Source organism: Phyllopteryx taeniolatus, chromosome 13 (assembly GCF_024500385.1).
Source record: "Phyllopteryx taeniolatus isolate TA_2022b chromosome 13, UOR_Ptae_1.2, whole genome shotgun sequence".
In the NCBI taxonomy this organism is placed as follows: domain Eukaryota; kingdom Metazoa; phylum Chordata; class Actinopteri; order Syngnathiformes; family Syngnathidae; genus Phyllopteryx; species Phyllopteryx taeniolatus.
Genome location: NC_084514.1, coordinates 26,952,967 through 26,973,660, shown reverse-complemented (window position 1 = coordinate 26,973,660; position 20,694 = coordinate 26,952,967). Strand labels below are relative to the sequence as shown.

Below are 20,694 nucleotides of genomic sequence, written 5' to 3'. Positions count from 1 at the left end.
TGTATTGTTCAAAAATAACCTTTGAAAACATCTGAATGTAATATTTTTCAATAAAACTACTCAGGCTTAAATATTTAAAGTGCCTTATTAAGAAGTTGAAGATGAACATAACTGCAGTGTTGGGAAAGTTCATTTTCTACGCGAACTACTTCAAAATGCAGTTCACCGTTCCAAAAATTACCTAGTCAGTTCATAGTTCATAATTAAAACTTTTGAACTAAGTTCAACATTCCAAAAATGAACTAGTTCATAGTTCTTTTTTTCCAATATGTTGCTGACTGGCTGTTACCCTCAAAATACTGGTATTTAATTTTCCCATTGTTGCCATCCATTCAGTCCACGTAGCCAGCTGCAGCTTTCACCCTGCAATCTCAAAAACATGAGGGTTGCTTGAATGGTCTTTTTTAAAATGAGGAAATAAAACAAAAACAGGACTTTTGTCCTTAATGTGCAAACAAAAACATCCAATACTGAATGACAGGAACAATGGTGAAAGGACTGATCATTTTGCATTCTTAACAGCTTTGGCTGATCATATTAACAAAATATTTGATCTATTCTTATATCCATCCATCCAACTTCCGTACCACGTATCCTCACTAGGGTCATGAGCATGCTGGCGCATGTCTCAGCTGACTCTGGACGAGAGGCGGGGTACACCCTGAACTGATCGCCAGCTAATCGCAGGGCTATTCTTATATTACAAAAACATAATAAATTCCATATTATCGTACAGTGTTTTAACCTAAAGCCTTCTGCTACAAATAATTTTGCTGGTAAGCCATCCACTATTCCAAAAGAACCAAAGGACACATTCACTCGCATTTATGCAGTGTCCCTGAATGAACCTCACACATTCACGCAGCCAGCCTATGGAAACATGATTGGCGGCAGCCGCTGCACTGCATCGGTTGCCAAATACGGCGTTTATTCCTCGACATATGGAGGATCAGATGGGGTTTGTCCTGAAAGTCCCTAATAAAACCTGGCACTCTTGAATGAAAATTAACTGTCGCTCAAAAAACGTTCACAGACGCCAGACTGAACGCATTCTCAATAACGTTCATCAGGCAGAAATGAACTATGTTCAGTTCACGTGCGCCCAAAATATGAAGAACAAGTTAATGAACTTTTGTTCATTGAACTCATTTGGTACAATACTGCATAACTGTATGCAAACATTTATACTTGGCACTGATCTCTTTTTTTTTTTTTTCATGAAAGTGTAACAGTTTTTTTTTTAGTCTTTTTTTAGGAACTGAAGGCTCCAGACCAAAGCAACTGTAATGGTTTTAACAATCTGAATTATGCTATAAATATAAATATGCTATAATTATGTTTTACTACTTGCCCACAACCCACCCAAAATGCCTACGTGAGCTACTTTTGGGCCCTAACCCATCAGTCTTAAACTATTGGAACAAAAAGTTTTGTGCACTGAATAAAAAGAGTTTAAATTCCAAAAGAATAAATGAGACAAAGAGACTTGAAATAGATATGTTAGGGTTCGTGACGCAGGAGAGGACCCAACAGCAGAGCAAAACAAGTAAACGTGGAGGCCGTTTATTTCTTTGCAATAGGTGATCAAGGGGAGATGACACCCAGGTTAGGGGTAGCAAGGACTTCGGGTACTGAGTCTCGACTAGATAGGTGTGCAGGCGAGGTAGCAGGCGTGGACGTTCTGAGCGACAAGAGAAAATGCTGATCAGTATCTTTATACGTAGTAGGAAGAGCCTCGTGAGCTAGATGCGACTGACAGTATGTCTAATCAAGACGATCTGGTGACAAGGTGGCGTTCGGGACCGGCTTAAGTACACCGTTGATGATGATGAATTGCAGCTTGTCCCAGCTCCAACTCATCTCTCCACTCCTGCACATAGATAAACCAACGAACACACACACACACACACACACACATGCACACGCACACACAGCAGCCCTGACATGATATGGGAATATTAATTTGTATTTATATTAATGTCCACAATATCATTTCCAAATAAAGGTTTTGGAACCACAGGTGTACTGCACTGAAAGTAGAAGACAGGCAGGGCAGAGGAGAGTAACAAGGGTGCCAGGGAACAGCACCTAATTGTTCTGCTTCCCAACCCGCCGTCCACATCCCTCAATGTATTGTGCTCAAAAGTGCCTTACGAGGATTATATACATAGTACCGTGTATGTATGTGGATTTGTGAAAAGTGTGTCAAATGTTTACTGTTTAAGAGCCCAGCTGTCACATCATTCTGTTTCACCATCACACTTGCAAGCTGGCTAAAGCTAACTGTGGATGCAAACACATTTTTTTAGTCAATTCAAATAATTACATTCTTTTGTGTTTTGGCCTCTCAAACCCCTAAGATGTCAGGTGTCCGAGCAAGTAAGCACACTAATAAACCTACTAAAAATGTTATCTTGATGATGACAAAGTCAAAATAAAACACTCTGCCATTATTTTATGTTCGAAGTCTTTTGGATAATGATTTCCCCTCATATCAATAGTTATAAAGCTGTTAACTTCCAACTGTCCAGCAATTTACATTTCCTAAATGTCAGGGTGCCATAAACATTGAACTTTTGTTTCGAAGTAAAGTGACAATAGCTGTAAACAGGATGTTGTATCAGCCAGATGACCTCAAGTGACCCTTGTGACTGAGCTAAACGTTTTGTAGATCTGTATCAAATACTGATAAAATAACTACTTGCAACTCATGGTACAACCAATGTAAAACAAAAAAATAAATAAAAAATGATCATAAGTTCTTTATTAAAAAAACAAAACAAAAAAACAGTATGAACTTCATGGCAAGGGTAATGCTAGCATCTAAACAGAAGCCAGATTAGTTGCAATAGTCAGGTGGTGCAACCAGTTAGACAGAGGGCACAACTGCAAGGAATGTCACTATATAGCTATTCAAAGCTCTAAGATTATCCATGAAACGTCTAAAATGTTTACTAGTTTTAGAATTAAAGATATTACACATTTTAAATCATTTTCCATGATAATTTGTACATATTAAATAATATTTAAAGAGATTTTAAATATATGATAAAAGTATAATTTTATATTTCAGAAAACTTCAATAGAGACGGTCCGACGCTGGCCAACTGGTTAGCACATCTGACTCAGAGTTCTGACAGTACTCCGGTTTCCTCCCACATCTCAAAAACATGCGTGGTAGTTTGATTGAAGACTCTAATTTGTCATGAACGGAACAGAGGACAGGACCCAAAATGCACGACTCCAATACAGTTGGACAGTTTCAAAAAAGAGAGGTTTAATAAACGACCAGAGGTCGGTACACAGGGAGGCAATGCAAAAAGGCAACAGTATCCAAAAAACGTGAGGGAAAGAGGCAAGGTCAATAATCAGAACAGGGTCTAGTTTTACGATGAGTCAGTGAGGTGGAAACAAGGAATGCTGGAATGTGACAACAAGGTACAACGAAGTGGCGACCAGAAAGAATGAGACAGGAGGTTAAATGCATGGGGTAATTACGGTAAACGAGGCACAGGTGGGGAAGATGATCTCAGGAACAGGTGTGTATGAGACAGGGAGAAGACAACAACCCTAACACACACCCATGACAGCACCCCCCCCCCCCCCCCCCCCCTTAACGACCAGCCCCAGACGGCCCCGGAGCCCCAGGATGCGCAACGTGGAAGTCCCGAATGAAGGAGTCATCCACGATAAACCCAGACGGCACCCATGATAGCCCTCCCAGTCTACCAGATATTGAAACCCCCTCCTCCTCCGACGAGACGACAACAGCCACCTCACCGTGAAGATAGGGCCCCCATCCACGAAATGGGGGGGAGGAGAGGGCCTGGAAGGTGGGACAAGAGGGGACTCCCGGGCGGGCTTGAGCAGGCTGACGTGAAATGCAGGGGGGACCCGCATCGACCTTGGGAGCCTATGCTTCAAGGTGACAGGGTTGATGACGTTTGTGATGGGGAAGGGCCCAACTAACCTGGGAGCGAGCTTCCTGGACTCCATGCAGAGTGGAATATGCTTGGTGGAGAGCCAAACTTGCTGACCCACTTTGTAGTTCGGGGCCGGTGTCCTCCTATGGTCAGCTGCGATTTTGTAGGACCGGCCTTGGCGCAGCAGTATCTGGCGGACTCGCTCCCAGGTCCTCCTGCAGCATCTCACCAAGGTTAATGCAGCTGGAACCGTGGATTCTGGGGCTATGGCAGGAAACAGAGATTTGTTGGTAACCATGCACAATGTGAAAAGGCGATAGATCAGTGGATGCAGAGGGGAGAGAGTTGTGAGAGAACGCAACCCAAACCAATTTCTGAGACCAGGATTGTGGCTCCTGTGAAGCGAGACATCGGAGCCCAGTCTCCAGGTCCTGGTTCAGCCTCTCGGTTTGTCCGTTAGTTTCAAGATGAAATCCAGATGACAGACTGACGGTAGCACCTATTAGACTGCAAAACTCCTTCCAAAATTGTGAAATGAATTGGGGGCCCCTATCAGATACCACATTCTTGGGGAAACCATGAAACTTGAATACCTGGTTTATCATCAACTCGGCAGTGTCTTTAGCTGAGGGGAGTTTCGGAAGTGCAATGAAGTGTGCCGTCTTGGAGAACCTGTCAACAACTGTGAGAATGGTGGTATTTCCTTTAGAGGCCAGTAATCCTGTCTTAAAGTCTACGGAGATGTCTGACCAAAGACGTTGTGGTATTGGCAGGGGTCGCAACTCCCCAGAAGGGCGTTGCCGAGAGGGCTTGTTAGCAGCGCATACCTGGCAAGCATTGACTTAATTGATAACATCCCTCCTAACATTAGGCCACCAAAAGCGCTGTTCGACCACAGATTGCGTCTTGGCAATGCCTGGGTGACATACAGTCCGGTTAGTATGAGCCCAGTGGATGACTCTTCTCCTTAAGGTCGGAACCACATAAGGTCTGTTTTCAGGGCAAACTTCAGGGCTGAGAGTGCTATTCTGAGCCTCCTTTACCACAGTTCCAACGTCCCAAACAAAAGCAGAAAAAAAAACATGACTTGGGCAAAATAGTCTTAGGGTCGGACAAAGAATTCTCTTCGCAGAAAATACGTGACAAAGCATCCGGCTTACCATTTTCAGAACCAGGTCGGTAGGATAACATGAAATTAAATCTTGTGAAGAACAGAGCCCATCGAGACTGTCTCTCAGTTAATCTTTTAGCAGACTTAAGATACTCAAGGTTCTTGTGATCTGTCCATACTAAAAACAGAGTCTGTGTCTCCTCTGGCCAGTGCCTCCGCTCCACCAAAGCCACCTTGACCGCCAGCAGTTCACGGTCACTTATGTCATAATTTCTCTCGGTTGGAGTCAGTTTTTTTAGAGAGATTCGCACAAGTATGTAACTTACCATCCTTTAGACATTTCTAGGAGAGCACTGCTCCTATTCCGGCATCAGACGCATCAACTTCTACCACAAACTGCTGTTTGGGATCTGGCAAAGTGAGGATGGGAGTGAAGGTAAAGCTCGATTTTAGTTTCTGTAAAGCTGACTGACAAACTGGGTTCCACACAAAGGGTCTGTGTAGCGAGGTAAGCATGCAAAAGCGAGGCTATAGAACTGAAATTTCTAATGAATTTTCTGTAGAAATTTGCGAACCCTAAGAACCTTTCTACATCCTTGCGTGACGTGGGAGTGGGCCAATTAATCACTGCATCGACTTTGCAAGGGTCCATTTTGACTTCACCTTGAGCCAGCACGAAACCCAGAAAAGAAACGGACGCCTTGGAGAACTCACATTTCTCACCTTGACACAAAGTTCATTCTGCAGTAAGTGCTGCAACACAAGAGCCGACATGAATAATGTGAGTCTCCTCATCCGAGGAGAATATCAAAATAACGTCCAAATAGACAAAAACATACACATTCAACATGTCATGCAAGACATCATTGACAAGGTTTTGGAAAACAGCTGGAGGATTAGTGAGTCCAAAAGGCATTACCAAATACTCATAATGTCCCGTTGGTATGTTGAATGCTGTTTTCCATTCATCCCCCTCCGTCATCCTGATGAGATGATACGCATTTCTTAAGTCCAGTTTGGTGAAAACCTTGGCTCCCTCCAGGAACTCAAAGGCGGTGGAGATGAGAGGAAGAAGGTACCTGTTTTTCACAGTTATCTCGTTGAGACCCCGGTAATCGATACAGGGTCTTGTCCTTTTTGTCCATAAGGAAAAATCCTGTCCCGCAGGGGATGAAGAGGGCCGAATGATCCCAGCTGCTAGTGATTCTTCCACATATTCCTTCATAGCCTTGTGTTCCGGCCCTGAAAGAGAGAACAACCTCCCCTGTGGAGGTATGGTTCCAGGCAGCAAGTCAACTGCACAGTCACAAGGTCTGTGAGGTGGAAGGGATTTGGCTCTGGAAAAAAACGTCTTTAATGTCATGGTAACAGGTGGGCACTTGAAATAAGTCAGGATCCCCAGATGGGGTCTTTGGAATTTCATTAGAAACATATACCTGAACATTACATGGGGGCATGAAACAGTTCTGGGCGCAATTGCTGCCCCATGACATAACATGCCCAGAGGACCAGTCAACATGGATGTGTGTAATTTCAACCAAGGGTTCCCTAAAATAAGGTCATAATTCATAGCGTCAAAAACATGAAAACTAATGCGTTCCAAGTGAGAATCAGGAAATGTCAATGTGAGTTTTCGGGTGCGGTGAGTGATCTTGCCCATAAAACTGCCGTCTGCAGCATAGGTGTTGCAGTGGCGTTTTACTTGAAAGTTTCTAAGGTGCATACGTCTAACGAGGATGGAGTTGAGTAAATTTGCGTCAGAACCAGAGTCAATCAATACAAATGTATGAATCTCTTGATCTGGAGAGCATAGTGTCACTTTAGGAACAACCCAGGTAGGGTTTTCCTTAATAAAATTTAGACTCACAGCTGTCGTACCCTTGTTACCGGTACCGCCAACCTTGACGTGACAGTTGCTCATGGAATGACCCAACTGACCGCAGTAGAAGCACCGCCCTACCCTCAGCCAGCGTTGACGTTCCTCAGGGGAGAGACGGAACCTGCCCAGTTGCATGGGTTCATCCGTGGTGACGCTAGCCAGTGGATTGAGACCGGCAACATGGGATCTGCCTTGGTTTGGCTGGTCACCGAGGCTCGTCCTCCAGGTGCGCGGTGACGCATCCCTCAGCCGATCTCCGTCCAGCTCGCGATCCAAAAGCCTTTTGTCGATCATTACGGCGAGAGTGATGAGAGTGTCCAAGTCAGTCGGCAGGTCTAGTGGTACCAAACGATCTTTGACGGCGGGGGATAGTCCTTGAAAAAAATACATCGAGTAGTGCCCTGTTGTTCCACTGACTCTCAGCTACTAGAATGTGAAACTCAATCGCGTAATCTGACACCCTACGCTTGCCTTGTTGTAAGGTGACAAGAGAGCGAGCTGCCTCACGATCTGGTGTGGAACACTGAAAAACTGGCTCCATAGTCTTTACGAAAGAAGCCCAAGAATGACACGCGGCGGAATTGCGGCTCCATTAAGCAGTAGCCCACGCCTCCGCACGACCAGTCAGGTGGGAAATGACAAAAGCGATCTTTGCCCGCTCGGTGGGGAAGACAGCTGCCGGCGGCTCCAAGTGGAGTTGGTACTGAGTGATGAACGGCTTAATATTCCCAGAAACTCCAGAGAACCTCTCCAGTCGTGAGAGCAGTGGTCAGACAGCAGCGGATGTGGCAGGTGGCGGCATGGTGACTGCTTCACATGGAAACGATGGTACAGTGGCAGCATTGGGTGGTGTGCCAGCTGGTTCCTTCTTCTGAACCATATTTATTTGAACTTCAAACTGTGAGGCCACCTTTCTCATTATAGTGTCCTGATGATCTGACAGTCCCTTTAGATGAAGGTGGAGGGCAGCAAGCTGCTCATCCTGCTTTGATATGCATTGACCCTGCGCTGGAAGGGCTTTGCGCACCGGGTCTGAGTCTGCTGGGTCCATGTTATGGCCAGTTCGTTCTGTCATGAACGGAACAGAGGACAGGACCCAAAATGCACGACTCCAATACAAATGGACAGTTTCAAAAAAGAGAGGTTTAATAAAAGAGCAGAGGTCAGTACACAGGCAGGCAATCCGGAAAGGCAACCGTATCCAAAAAACGTGAGGCAAAGAGGCAAGGTCAATCATCAGAACAGGGTCTAGTCTTACTATGAGTTGATGACGTGGAAACAAGGAATGCTGGAACGCGACAACAAGATACAACGAACTGGCGCCCAGAAAGAATGAGACAGGAGGTTAAATGCATGGGGTAATTACGGTAAATGAGGCACAGGTGAAGAAGATGCTCTCAGGAGCAGGTGTGTACGAGACAGGGGGAAGACAACAACCCTAACACAGCCCCATGACACTAAATTACCCATAGGTGTGAATGTGAGAGTGAATGGTTGTTTGTCAATGTGGGCCTTGCGATTGGCTGGTGACCAGTGCAGGGCGTACCCTGCCTCTCACCCGTAGTCAGCTGAGATAGGCGCCAGCACGCCCGTGACCCTCGTGACGATAAACGGTATGGAAAATGGATGGATGGATAAATAGAGACTGATGAATAAAACACCATCATGTTACAGTTTGAAATGAAAATGCATTTTCTTTGCATATTTCATGTAATAACTAATTGTTGCCAAGTGGTACAACCAATATTCCTCAGGTGGTGCAACCAATCTAAACCAATAAATTACAGGATAAAGCAACCAAATGGTTATGTAATGTGTGTAGTTATTATACTAAACAATTGAATGTGTGTATTCGTGTAATTATTTTCCTGTCTTTAGATGTAAAATTGGATATCAACAATACTTAAAACCTGACCTGCAGAATGCAAAAAATTTATATTTTTGAAAAATAAAAATCCCACAATGATAAAGAAATAATGTGTTACCTAGTGCAGATACCCAAAGGCAGGGGTATCAATCTAATTTTTGTCACGGGCCAATTTGTTGGTAGGGTTTCCCTCAGAGGGCCATTATGACCACCAAAATTAGTTAAAACAGAAACGTTATTCAATGAATGAGACTTATTCAGCCACATTTTTCTGGACTCAAAAATATGCCATCCATCCATCCGTTTTCTACCGCTTATCCGAGGTCGGGTCGCGGGGGCAGTAGCTTTAGCAGGGACGCCCAGACTTCCCTCTCCCCAACCACTACATCCAGCTCTTCCGGGGGGATCCCTAGGCGTTCCCAGGCCAGCCGAAATACGTCGTCTCTCCAGCGTGTCCTGGGTCGTCTCCTCCCGGTGGGACTTGGTTCTCAACAGGGAGGCCTCCGAATCAGATTCCCCAGCCACCTCATCTGGCTCCTCTCGATGTGGAGGAGCAGCGGCTCTACTCTGAGATCCTCCCAGATGACTGTACTTCTCACCCTATCTCTAAAGGAGAGCCCGGACACCCGGCGGAGGAAACTCATTTCGGCCACTTGTACCCGTGATCTTGTTCTTTCAGTCACAACCCACAGCTCATGACCATAGGTGAGTGTAGGAACATAGATAGACTGGTAAATTGAGAGCTTGGCCTTTCGGCTTAGCTCCTTCTTTACCACAACGGACCGATACAAAGTCTGCATGACTGCAGACGCTGTACCGATCCGCCTGTTGATCTCCCGTTCCATTCTTCCCTCACTTGTGAACAAGACCCCAAGATACTAGAACTCCTCCACTTGGGCAGGATCTCATCCCTGACCTGGAGAGGGCACACCACCCTTTTCCGATTGAGGACCATGGTCTCAGATTTGGAGGTGCTGATTCTCATCCCAGCCGCTTCACACTCGGCTGCAAACTGCTCCAGTGAGAGTTGGCGATCACGGCTTGATGAAGCCAACAGAAACATATCATCTGCAAAAAGCAGAGATGCAATACTGAGGCTACCAAACCAGACCTCCTCTATGCCTCGGCTGTACCTTGAAATTCTGTCCATAAAAGTTATGAACAGAATCGATGACAAAGGGCAGCCTCCAACCCTCACTGGGAACGAGTCCGACTTACTGCCGGATATGCGGACCAAACTATGACTCCGGTCGTACAGGGACCGAACAGCCCGCATCAGGGAGTTTGGTACCACATACTCCCGAAGCACCCCTCACAGGACTCCCCGAGGGACACAGTCGAACGCCTTCCCCAATTCCACAAAACATATGTAGACTGGTTGGGGCGAAGTCTCATGCAACCTCGAGGACCCTGCTGAGGGTGTTGAGCTGGTCCAATGTTCCACGGCCAGGACAAAAATCACGCTGCTCTTCCTGGATCTGAGATTCGGCTTCCCGACGGACCCTCCTCTCCAGTACCCCTGAATAGACCTTACCAGGAAGGCTGAGGAGTGTGACCCCCCTGAGTTGGAATACACCCTCCGGTCCCCCTTCTTAAAAAGGGGAACCACCACCCCAGTCTGTCAATCCAGAGGCACTGTCCCCGACATCCACGCGATGTTGCAGAGGCGTGTCAACCAGGACAGCCCCACAACATCCAGGGATTTTAGGAACTCTGGGCAAATCTCATCCACCCCAGGGGCCTTGCCACCAAGGAGCTTTTTAACCACCTGATGACCTCAACCCCAGAGATAGGAGAGCCCACCTCAGAGAACCCAGACTCTGATTCCTCATGGGAAGGCGTGTCGGTGGAATTAAGGAGGTCGTCAAAGTATTCTCCCCACCGACTCACGTCCCGAGTCGAGGTCAGCAGCGCCCCATCCCTACTATACACAGTGTTGATGGTGCACTGCTTCCCCCTCCTGAGACGCCGGATGGTGGACCAGAATTTCCTCGAAGCCGTCCGGAAGTCTTTCGCCATGGTCTCACCGAACTCCTCCCATACCCGAGTTTTTGCTTCAGCGACCACCAAAGCTGTATTCCGCTTGGCCAGCCGGTACGCATCAGCTGCCTCAGGAGTCCCACAGCCCCAAAAGGCCCGATAGGACTCCTTCTTCAGCTTGACGGCATCCCGCACCATTGGTGTCCACCAACGGATTCGAAGATTGCCGCCACGACAGGCACCGAGCAACTTACGGCCACAGCTCCGGTCGGCCGCCTCGGCAATGGAGGTACGGAGCATGGTCCACTCGAACTCAATGTCCCTCGCCTCCCCCGGAACATGAGCAAAGTTCTGTCGGAGGTGGGAGTTGAAACTCCTTCTGCAAGACGTTCCCAACAGGCCCTCACCATACGTTTGGGCCTGCCACGTCGGACCGGCATCTTCCCCCACCATCGGAGCCAACTCAGCACCAGGTGGTGATCAGTTGACAGCTCCGCCCCTCTCTTCACCCGAGTGTCCAAGACAAGCGGCTGCAAGTCCGATAACACGACCACAAAGTCGATCATTGAACTGCGACCTAGGGTGTCCTGGTGCCTCGTGCACGTGTGGACACCCTTATGCTTGAACACGGTGTTCGTTATGGACAATCCATGGTGAGCACAGAAGTCTAATAACAGAACACCACTCAGGTTCTGATCGGGGGTGCCGTTCCTTCCAATCACGCCCTTCCAGGTCTAACTGTCATTGCCCACATGAGCATTGAAGTCCCCCAGCAGAACGATGGAGTCCCCAGTGGGAGCGCTCTCCAGCACCTCCTCCAAGGACTCCAAAAAGGGTGGGTACTCTGAACTGCTTTTTGGTGCATAGGCACAAACAACAGTCAGGACCCGTTCCCCCACCCGAAGGCGGATGGAGGCTACCCTCTCGTCCACCGGGGTGAACCCCAACGTACAGGCGCTGAGCCGGGGTGCAATAAGTATACCCACACCTGCTCAGCGCCTCTCACCGTGGGCAACTCCAGAGTGGAAGAGAGTCCAACCCCTCTCAAGAGGACTGGTACCAGATCCCAAGCTGTGTGTGGAGGCGAGTCCGACTATATCTAGTCCCTAGAGCCAGTTTCTGTAGCCGGGGATCGGATCGCCAAGGTCCCTGCCTTCGGCCACCTCCCAGCTCGCACTGCACCCAACCCCTATGGCCCCTCCCACAGTTGTTGAAAAAAAATCCCGCTTCCTCCCATTCCCATAGAGATTGATTCCAGTCCTGAGCCAAACATTTACAGGATCCCACTCACTTTAGTCCCAGTCAATCTTGCTTAGTTTTTCTTCCTCTGTATAATGTATGTAGTACACCTCTGCCTGAGTCACACATTGAATTACCGTAACGATCAAAAAACAAAACAGTTTATTAATAAAAGCCGTATTAATCCCTTAGTTTAGCAATGTTGAGCTCAATGCTGATGGGAAATGTTAAAAAAAACAAAAAAAAAACAACTATCTGATTAAAAATAAAATAAAACTGCATCATGGTTTCACTCCTGTCCATTCCCAATGACTTTGTTATCATAGTTACCGCTGCCACCCACTCCTGATGACCTTTGCTCCCGCTCCGCTTATTGTTTGGATATTTTTTTCGCTTTTTGTGGTATAATTGCTTCCCCCAGAATGAAATACAGTATAAGCTGTTTATGATTCTGTGAGTGTGTCGATGTCTGCAAAATGTCTTTTTAACTCATCTGTTGCATCCCTGGACAGGATATGTGTAGCCTTTTTTACTGATTTGGTCAACTCACCCATCCATCTATTTTCCAAGCCGCTTCTCCTCACTAGGGTCGCGGGCGTTGTGGAGCCTATCCCAGCTATCATCGGGCAGGAGGCGGGGTACACCCTGAAGTGGTTGCCAGCCAATCACAGGGCACATACAAACAAACAACCATTCGCACTCACAGTCACACCTACGGGCAATTTAGAGTTGTCAATTAACCTACCACACATGTTTTTGGGATGTGGGAGGAAACTGGAGTGCCCGGAGAAAACCCACGCAGGCACGGGGAGAACATGCAAACTCCACAGAGGCGGGGCCGGGGATTGAACCCCGGTCCTCAGAACCGTGAGGCAGACGCTCTAACCAGTCGTCCACCGTGCCCTGCTCAACTAACCCAAAAAACAAACAAACAAAAACTCTTGTACATGAGAAGAATGTGGACTGACTTAAAGTGAGAGGTACCGAGTGGTGTTCTTTGGGCTGTATGTGCCTTCTACAGTGTATGTTGCCATATTATTTGTCCAGTGTGTTACTCTTCTTCGTACCACACGTAACATACTGTTGGAAGCCTGGCAGGTGCCTATCCTTTCCCAGCATGAGAACAGGTTTGTTTTGTAGATGGTGGTGTACACACTACACAGTCGCTGATCTGGCTAGCCCTTCTGTATGCATTAGCATCCGGTGGAACATACAGTATATGAATCACCCTCTCTCAATGTGCCTCCTTGTTAGGGGGGTGTGATAGGAATAAAGATTGGCTGGATGTGTGATTTGGACAAATCAGACGACCAGTGCAACCCTTCATACTCATTCACTCGACTGGATGCGATGTCACAGAAGAACACTGTCTCACCTGGTTACAATTTCAGGTATTTAGATCCAAGGTCGGGTAAATGTTTTATTTTTGTCAAGGTTTATTGACCAAATGAAACATATCCACTAAGCTTTGTCAAAAGCGTTTATACATCACGAGTTAAAATATCCTTAGAACTCTGCCTCCATATAGCTAGCATGGAATGTTATATTGAATAAAATGAGTAAAAATGAAAAAATAAATGTTCAAAGCATCAGCTAGTGACACACGAATTAATGAGGTCTACTTTGCTTTACATAACTCAAATTTTTGGTTTTCTTTATTGGAGATTTGCCAAATATTATAAGATGGAAAATGGGACCGACTACCGTACATTGGTGAAAGCCTATGCAATAAGGTTTGATGTGCTCGTCAATGGAAATGTGAGTACTGTATACACTTTGTTGTTAAAAGATTTTTCATCATCAAATTTAGAGTTGTGTTTTCCATTTTAGGCAGGAAAGTTCAACATGATTCCCACACTTATCAACATGGTAGCAGCCTTCACTTCAATTGGTGTGGTGAGTGTTGCGTGTCACATGACTCAAGTCAGACTCGAGTCATGAATTGGATGACTTTAGACTCGACAATATGTTACAAGACTTGCAACTTGACTTGAACAGCAATGACTCGTGACTTCACTTGGACTTCAACCCATTGACTTGAAAAGACCAAAACACTTTGAAACCAAAATCATAGCTTCTCTTTCTATGACTATTTGTGTAATTTACTGTTGTACTACAGGAAAATAAATAGACAACATAATGCTGTGGAACTTACTGATTATTTATTAGGTCAAACTGTACCACACTATTATTGCTATACGCTCCAGACCTTAACTTAGTGCCCCTAACCATCCTTGGTCACTGCATGATTTTCGGCATAGCCTACCTGCTCTACCAAAAGACCCAGAAGCTGCGGCACTGCTTAGAACAGCACTCCAATGCTCGCCCCAAGCTCTTCCATAGGAAAGAAATGGCTGAACCCGAAAATGACCCAGCTCAAACAGTGGAGGAGGTACACCACTGCCACCCCCCACGCTCCGCCTGACCTGTGTCCCGGACCTCCTCACTTCCTCTTATACCTAGGCTAAGGTTTCTCTCCTCTGTCGAGACTAGATCCCTTGCATTTCACCTCTTCATTTTGTTGACTAAGTCACCCCAAATAGTTTCTTTTTCTGTTTTTTTTTTAGACTCCCTCTCTTTTGCTTGGAAGGAGCTGGGCTGACTTAGTTTTTTTGATACCCTTTTTTCTTTTCTTCTTTTCTCTTGCTAATGTTTTCCCATTTTTGGAGAACGCTACAAATATTCTTTGTTAACGTTAGTGTTAGCCTTTTACTTTCAACTTTGCAATCTCTTGATCTCACAACATAGATACACCTACAGTACATTGATGTCTATATTCACATATAGACACACACCTTGAGTAAGAAGTTGTCATGGACAACTGTTATCGCCGTAAAGGGGGATGGTATGCACTAATGTTGTACTCTTTAACTGCATTGTTGTGTTCACCTGCCAACGTGTGCCATCTTTCATGAAGTCGCCGTCCGCATCACCACCGAGCTGCTCCAGCTGGAGAAAAGGAGGATATGTAGTGACGACACCTGATGTCCCGGTTGTCATGACAACCACAAGAACTGATAAACTGTTGCATTCCTGCCTCCTTAACCTCAACCAGCAAGTTTGCTTTCACAAAAGATAGGAAACCTGGTTTGCATTATCTGGAGCCATAAAAGTCTCCTCAATGACTGGCACAGCATGGGTGAGGGAGGGGGGGGGGGAACTGATGACTGCTGAACAATGGAATATGGTCAACCCCCCCCGCCCCTCCAGTGGTAGTTAGGGACGCTGGCCGTGGACATAAAAAGGATATTCAAGAAATCCCACGTTTGTAGTGACGTTTGTAGTGACCAAACAAACTATATTCCTCCCCACCACCAGAGTCATCTTACACACCACCATCTTATGCTGTCGAGTCACACTCTCCCCTACCACTACAGTCAGTAACCTCCTTCAGATTACATCGTCTGCACAAGATGTAATCCACCGGTGTGCTTCTACCTCCACTCTTGTAGGTCACTTTATGTTACTGCCTCTTCTGGAAAAAAGTGTTCACTACAGCCATTTCCATCCTTTTTGCAAAGTCTAGCACCATCTGTCCCTCCAAGTTTCTTTACTGGATGCCATACTTACCCATTACTTCTTCATCACCCCTGTTTCCTTCGCCAACATGTCCATTAAAATCTCCACCAATCACGACTCTCTCTCTGTCTGGGATGCTCAGAACTACTTCGTCTAGCTCCTTCCAGACTTTCTCTTTCACCTCTAGGTCACATCCTACCTGTGGGGCATAGCCACTAATCACATTATACATAACACCCTCAATTTCAAGTTTCAGCCTCATCCCTCGATCTGATACTCTTTTCACCTCCAAGACATTCTTAGCTAACTCTTCTTTTAAAATAACCCCGACTCCATTTCTCTTCCCATCTACACCATAGTAAAATAATTTAAACCCTGCCCCTAAACATCTAGCCTTACTGACTTTCCACCTGGTCTCCTGGACACACAATATATCAACCTTTTTCCTAATCATCATGTCAACCAACTCCCGATATTTTCCTGTCATAGTCCCAACATTCAAAGTCCCCACATTCAGTTCTAGACTCTATGCATTCCTCTTCTCTTTCTGCCAAAGAACCCGCTTTCCACCTATCCTTCGTCTTCGACCCACAGTAGCTAAATCTCTACCGGCGCCCTGTAGGTTAATGGCGCCGGTGGCGGACATTGTTAACCCGGGCCACGGCTGATCCGGTATGAAATTCTTTGGATGAACACTCATATTTGTTTAGCAAATTTTCAAGCCGGATGCCCTTCCTGACGCAACCCTATGCATTTATCTGGGCTTGGGACTGTCCTACAGTTTGCACTGGCTTGTGCCCCCCATAGGGCTGCATTGGGCAACTGTTCATTGTGGACACACCGTTATATTAATTTTTATTATTATTTTATCTGGGCTTGGGACTGGCCTACAGTTTGCACAAGCCGCTGTTTTGGCTTGCGTCATAACAACATCCTGTTTCGGCCGTTTTTTTTCTGTGAAAAAAGTCGATCGGTCTGAAACTGAAGATGCACTTGCTTTTGGGCTATTTTTGGCCGAAACATTTCGGTGGCTGAAATTTCAGTGCATCACTAATATAAATGTTTCATCGTCTGATCAAATTATCAAATATACACAACAAACAAATTGATGGATAACTGGTTTTGAAATCAGAAATCATGGGTTGTAGTTTGATTCTACTGTTCAAGTTACTGGTTAAAGGTGTTTGGTAACCAAAAAAAAAAATGCTTGCAATATCTCAAAGTTATCATTTATTGTATATGATCATTAGAAATTTTGGTACAGATTTTACCAAAAATCATGGAAGTTGATTTACATGATTATCTTTCGTGGGCAACATTAAATTATGCGGTGGGTCCGATCTAGCCCCCAGGCCATGAGTTTGACACCTGTAGTGTTGAATGATATTAGTTAATTAGTACAATTCAATCGGACTAGTTTCTGCACGAATGCGACGTAACATCAGGGAGACAATTCAACACCAACAATTAAACGATTCAGTCACTCAGAATTTGTCATAATTAAAACACAGTTGATTTTATGGCAGGTCTTTTATCTCGTGTGTTTATGAATTCATTAAAGATTCACCAAATTGAAGCAGACTTGCAGACTTCAGTTCCCCAATTAGTGGCATCTGCTCAAATAAATGCTATGTCTTGCTCAAGTTGTAATTGTTTCCTAATTTTTTATTTTTACTATCATTTAGGGTACTGTGCTATGTGACATCATACTGCTGAACTTTCTGAAGGGAGCAGAGCTGTACAAGGCCAAGAAATTTGAAGAGGTAAAATTAATCACTTTTTGGATTGTTGTAGATGCTGGTCCGGGAGCTTGAGACCCCAGTATATGAAATTTGTGTATTATGGTCAGTTATCTTTTAAAATTGGTTATATACAGTACAGGGTTTGAGTTACATTCACCAAGCGCGCACCTTAGCTCACATAAAGATAAAATCCTCAAGCTTCTGTTTTTTCCCCCACTTTGTCAATATTTATTTAAAACCTAATTCAACCTGTAGTTGAGTCAAAAGGGATCTGGAACTCTTGGACATTTGACCTTTCATACAGCTGTCAAGCGTTTGTTGTGGTGGAGGGGAGGTAAAGGCAGGTAGACACAAGCGCACAGAAGCAGGCAAGACTCGATGTTCATTAAATAAGCAAACAAGGGTGCTGACAGCTAGGGTCAAATTGATAATTATAAGTCCAAAACAAAAACCAAGACACTTGGAGCACAGGGAATATACTCACATTTATGTCAATGACAGGCAACAAATGACATGACAACAGACAACAGACCTATTCCCTAAAAAATGAATAGAAATATTTTTATTCTGCTCACAAGTTCAGCATTTATGCAAAATAACCATCGGATGCTTGATGTGTGCACTGGCCAATTTTCTTCTCACCACCGTGCGTATGTCGGTGAATCAGAATTCATTCTAAATTACGAATTTGTGCCCATGAGCTCCAATCTGGAACTGTGCGAAATTCCATCCTGTTTCAAACGCTCCACCATCATTCCAGTCCCCAAGAAACCTGCAATCTCGGGTCTGAATGATTACAGGCCTGTTGCTTTGACATCTGTGGTCATGAAGTCCTTTGAACGTCTCGTGCTGGACCACCTCAAGAGTGTCAGAGGTCCCCTGGTAGACCCCCTGCAGTTTGCCTACCAAGCGAACAGGTCTGCGGATGATGCAGTCAACATGGGACTGCACTTCATCCTAGAACACCTCGACAGTGCAGGGACCTACGCGAGGATCCTGTTCGTGGACTTCAGCTCAGCGTTCAACACCATCATCCCTGAACTCCTTTCATCCAAGCTTCTCCAGCTCAGGGTCTCACCTGCCATCTGCCAGTGGATTTACAGCTTTCTGACGGGCAGGACACAGCAGGTCAGGCTGGGGGAGGCCACCTCATCCACACGCAGCATCAGCACTGGGGCGCCCCAAGGTTGTGTCCTCTCTCCGCTGCTCTTCTCTCTCTACACGAACGACTGCACCTCAGCGAACCCGACTGTCAAACTCCCGAAGTTTGCAGATGACACCACTGTCATCGGCCTCATCAAGGACGGTGACGAGTCTGCATATCGACAGGAAGCGGAGCGGCTGGAGCTGTGGTGCGGCCGACACAACCTGGAGCTGAACACGCTCAAGACTTTAGAGATGATCGTGGACTTCAGGAGGCATCCTTCGCCGCAGCTGACCCTCACGTGGCTTCTGAGAAAGCACGGCCTGCCACCAGAGCTGCTGAGACAGTTCTACACAGCGGTCATCGAATCAGTCCTGTGTTCTTCCATCACAGTCTGGTTTGGTGCTGCTACAAAAAAGGACAAACTCCGACTGCAACGGACAATCAAAACTGCTGAAAGGATTGTCGGTACCCGCCTACCCACCAATGAGGACTTGCACACTGCCAGAACTAAGACAAGGGCGTGCAAAATCCTCTCGGACCTTCCCTCAGGTCGGCGCTACCGATCAATGCAAACTAGAACTAGTAGACATTCCAACAGCTTCTTCCCTCTTGCGATCAACTTCTTAAACATCTAACCTACAATTCCATTACAACATGCTGGCAATTTTTTGACTTGAGTTCGTTGTCACATTTCTGTGGGGCCAATTATGTATTACTCGTGCACTCACTGTAGTTGTCTCGCCATGCTGCACTATTTGCATATACTGGCCACTCATGCCAGAGTAGCATCTGCTCCATTTGCACACTGATTGAGGAGTATCTGTAACATTTGCACAACCAACATTGTCCCAGATTATCGCACTACTCGTCACTTTAAACCGCATACAGTCCTTGAAGTCTCAGCGCCCTTTGCACAATGGTCATTGCACCGGACTATTGCAATATTAGTCATTCGAACTAGAGCTGCTAGAGGACTCTGCATTTTTTTGCACAATTGTCAAAAAAAAAAAAAAAAAAGTACCGGCATTACCAGATAACTAGCAACCCTTTACTGCTCAGTGACTGTTTTTTTTTTTTTTTTGTCAATGTCTTTCTGTCTCCAAAGTGTTCTGTAAATTGACTGTCTGTTGTCGTACTAGAGCGGCTCCAACTACCGGAGACAAATTACTTGTGTGTTTTGGACATATTTGGCAAATAAAGATTATTCTGATTCTGATTCTGATCTGCATAAATTGCACCCTATTTCCCTCTGAAAGTGCATCTGTTTGATGCATCAAAGCGGATGTGAGGAGGTTTAAAGTTGCGAGAGATGTCCCCAAAACTGTCAGATCTCGCTTAATCCAGGCTTCCCTACAGTTTAGGGACTAAGGGAGTCGTAACTGGCTCTCCCTTTAAAGGAGTAAAGCGCCCCGTTGTCCCTCCATACTACACAGTGCCGCGTAAAAGGTGACGGGAGCTTGATTAAGCCAGTGTCGAGAGAGATTCGCCTCGGTTCTCACAGCTGCTTATGAAACGTCGGCCCCACTCACGTTAGGCCACACCTCGACAGAGTAACCTGAGCAGATGCCGGGTGAAACTCTAACCACGCTTCTTTGAGGCTGCTCCCTCTCTAATGATCTTTTGCACTTGGTACTGACCGAGGAAAGTTTGACTGTCTTTGTATGACCGTCAGGACCTTTTATTATTTGGGTAATAGCCGAAACAACCTTTCAAGAATAGGAGTAAAAGAGTCATAGGCTATGTTGGTAACTTGTTATGTCTGCCAACCTGGTTAACACCGTGCCTTCTTCTTCTTTTCCTTTCGGCTTGTCCCTTTCAGGGTCGCCACAGCGCGCCATCCTTTTCCATGTAAGCCTATCTCCTGCATCCTCCTCTCAAACACCAACTGCCCTCATGTCTTCCCTCACGACATCCATCAACCTTCTCTTTGGTCTTCCTCTCGCTCTCTTGCCTGGCAGCTCCATCCTCATCATCCTTCTACCAATATACTCACTATTTCTCCTCTGGACCTGTCCAAACCATCGAAGTCTGCTCTCTCTAACTTTGTCTCCAAAACATCAAACCTTGGCTGTCCCTCTGATGAGCTCATTTCTAATTGTATCCAACCTGGTCACTCCGAGAGCAAACCTCAACATCTTAATTTCCGCCACCTCCAGCTCTGCTTCCTTTTGTCTTTTCCGTGCCACTGTGTCTAATACGTACAACATGACTGACCTCACCACTCTTTTATAAATTTTGCCCTTCATCCTAGCAGAGACTCTTCTGTCACATAACACACCTGACACCT

The 20,694-nt window shown here is 45.8% G+C and overlaps 1 protein-coding gene across 3 annotated transcripts in view; it reads left to right on the top strand.

Moving 5' to 3' along the window:
* Positions 1–20,694, top strand: part of LOC133488257 (P2X purinoceptor 3-like) — a 115,661-nt gene that overhangs the window by 62,475 nt on the left and 32,492 nt on the right. For all 3 annotated transcript variants that reach the window (XM_061795898.1, XM_061795899.1, XM_061795900.1), the window contains exons 8-11: positions 13,254–13,390; positions 13,664–13,757; positions 13,830–13,895; positions 17,204–17,281. In XM_061795898.1, coding sequence (XP_061651882.1) covers positions 13,254–13,390; positions 13,664–13,757; positions 13,830–13,895; positions 17,204–17,281 — 375 coding nt within the window. The remainder of the gene's footprint in view (positions 1–13,253; positions 13,391–13,663; positions 13,758–13,829; positions 13,896–17,203; positions 17,282–20,694) is intronic.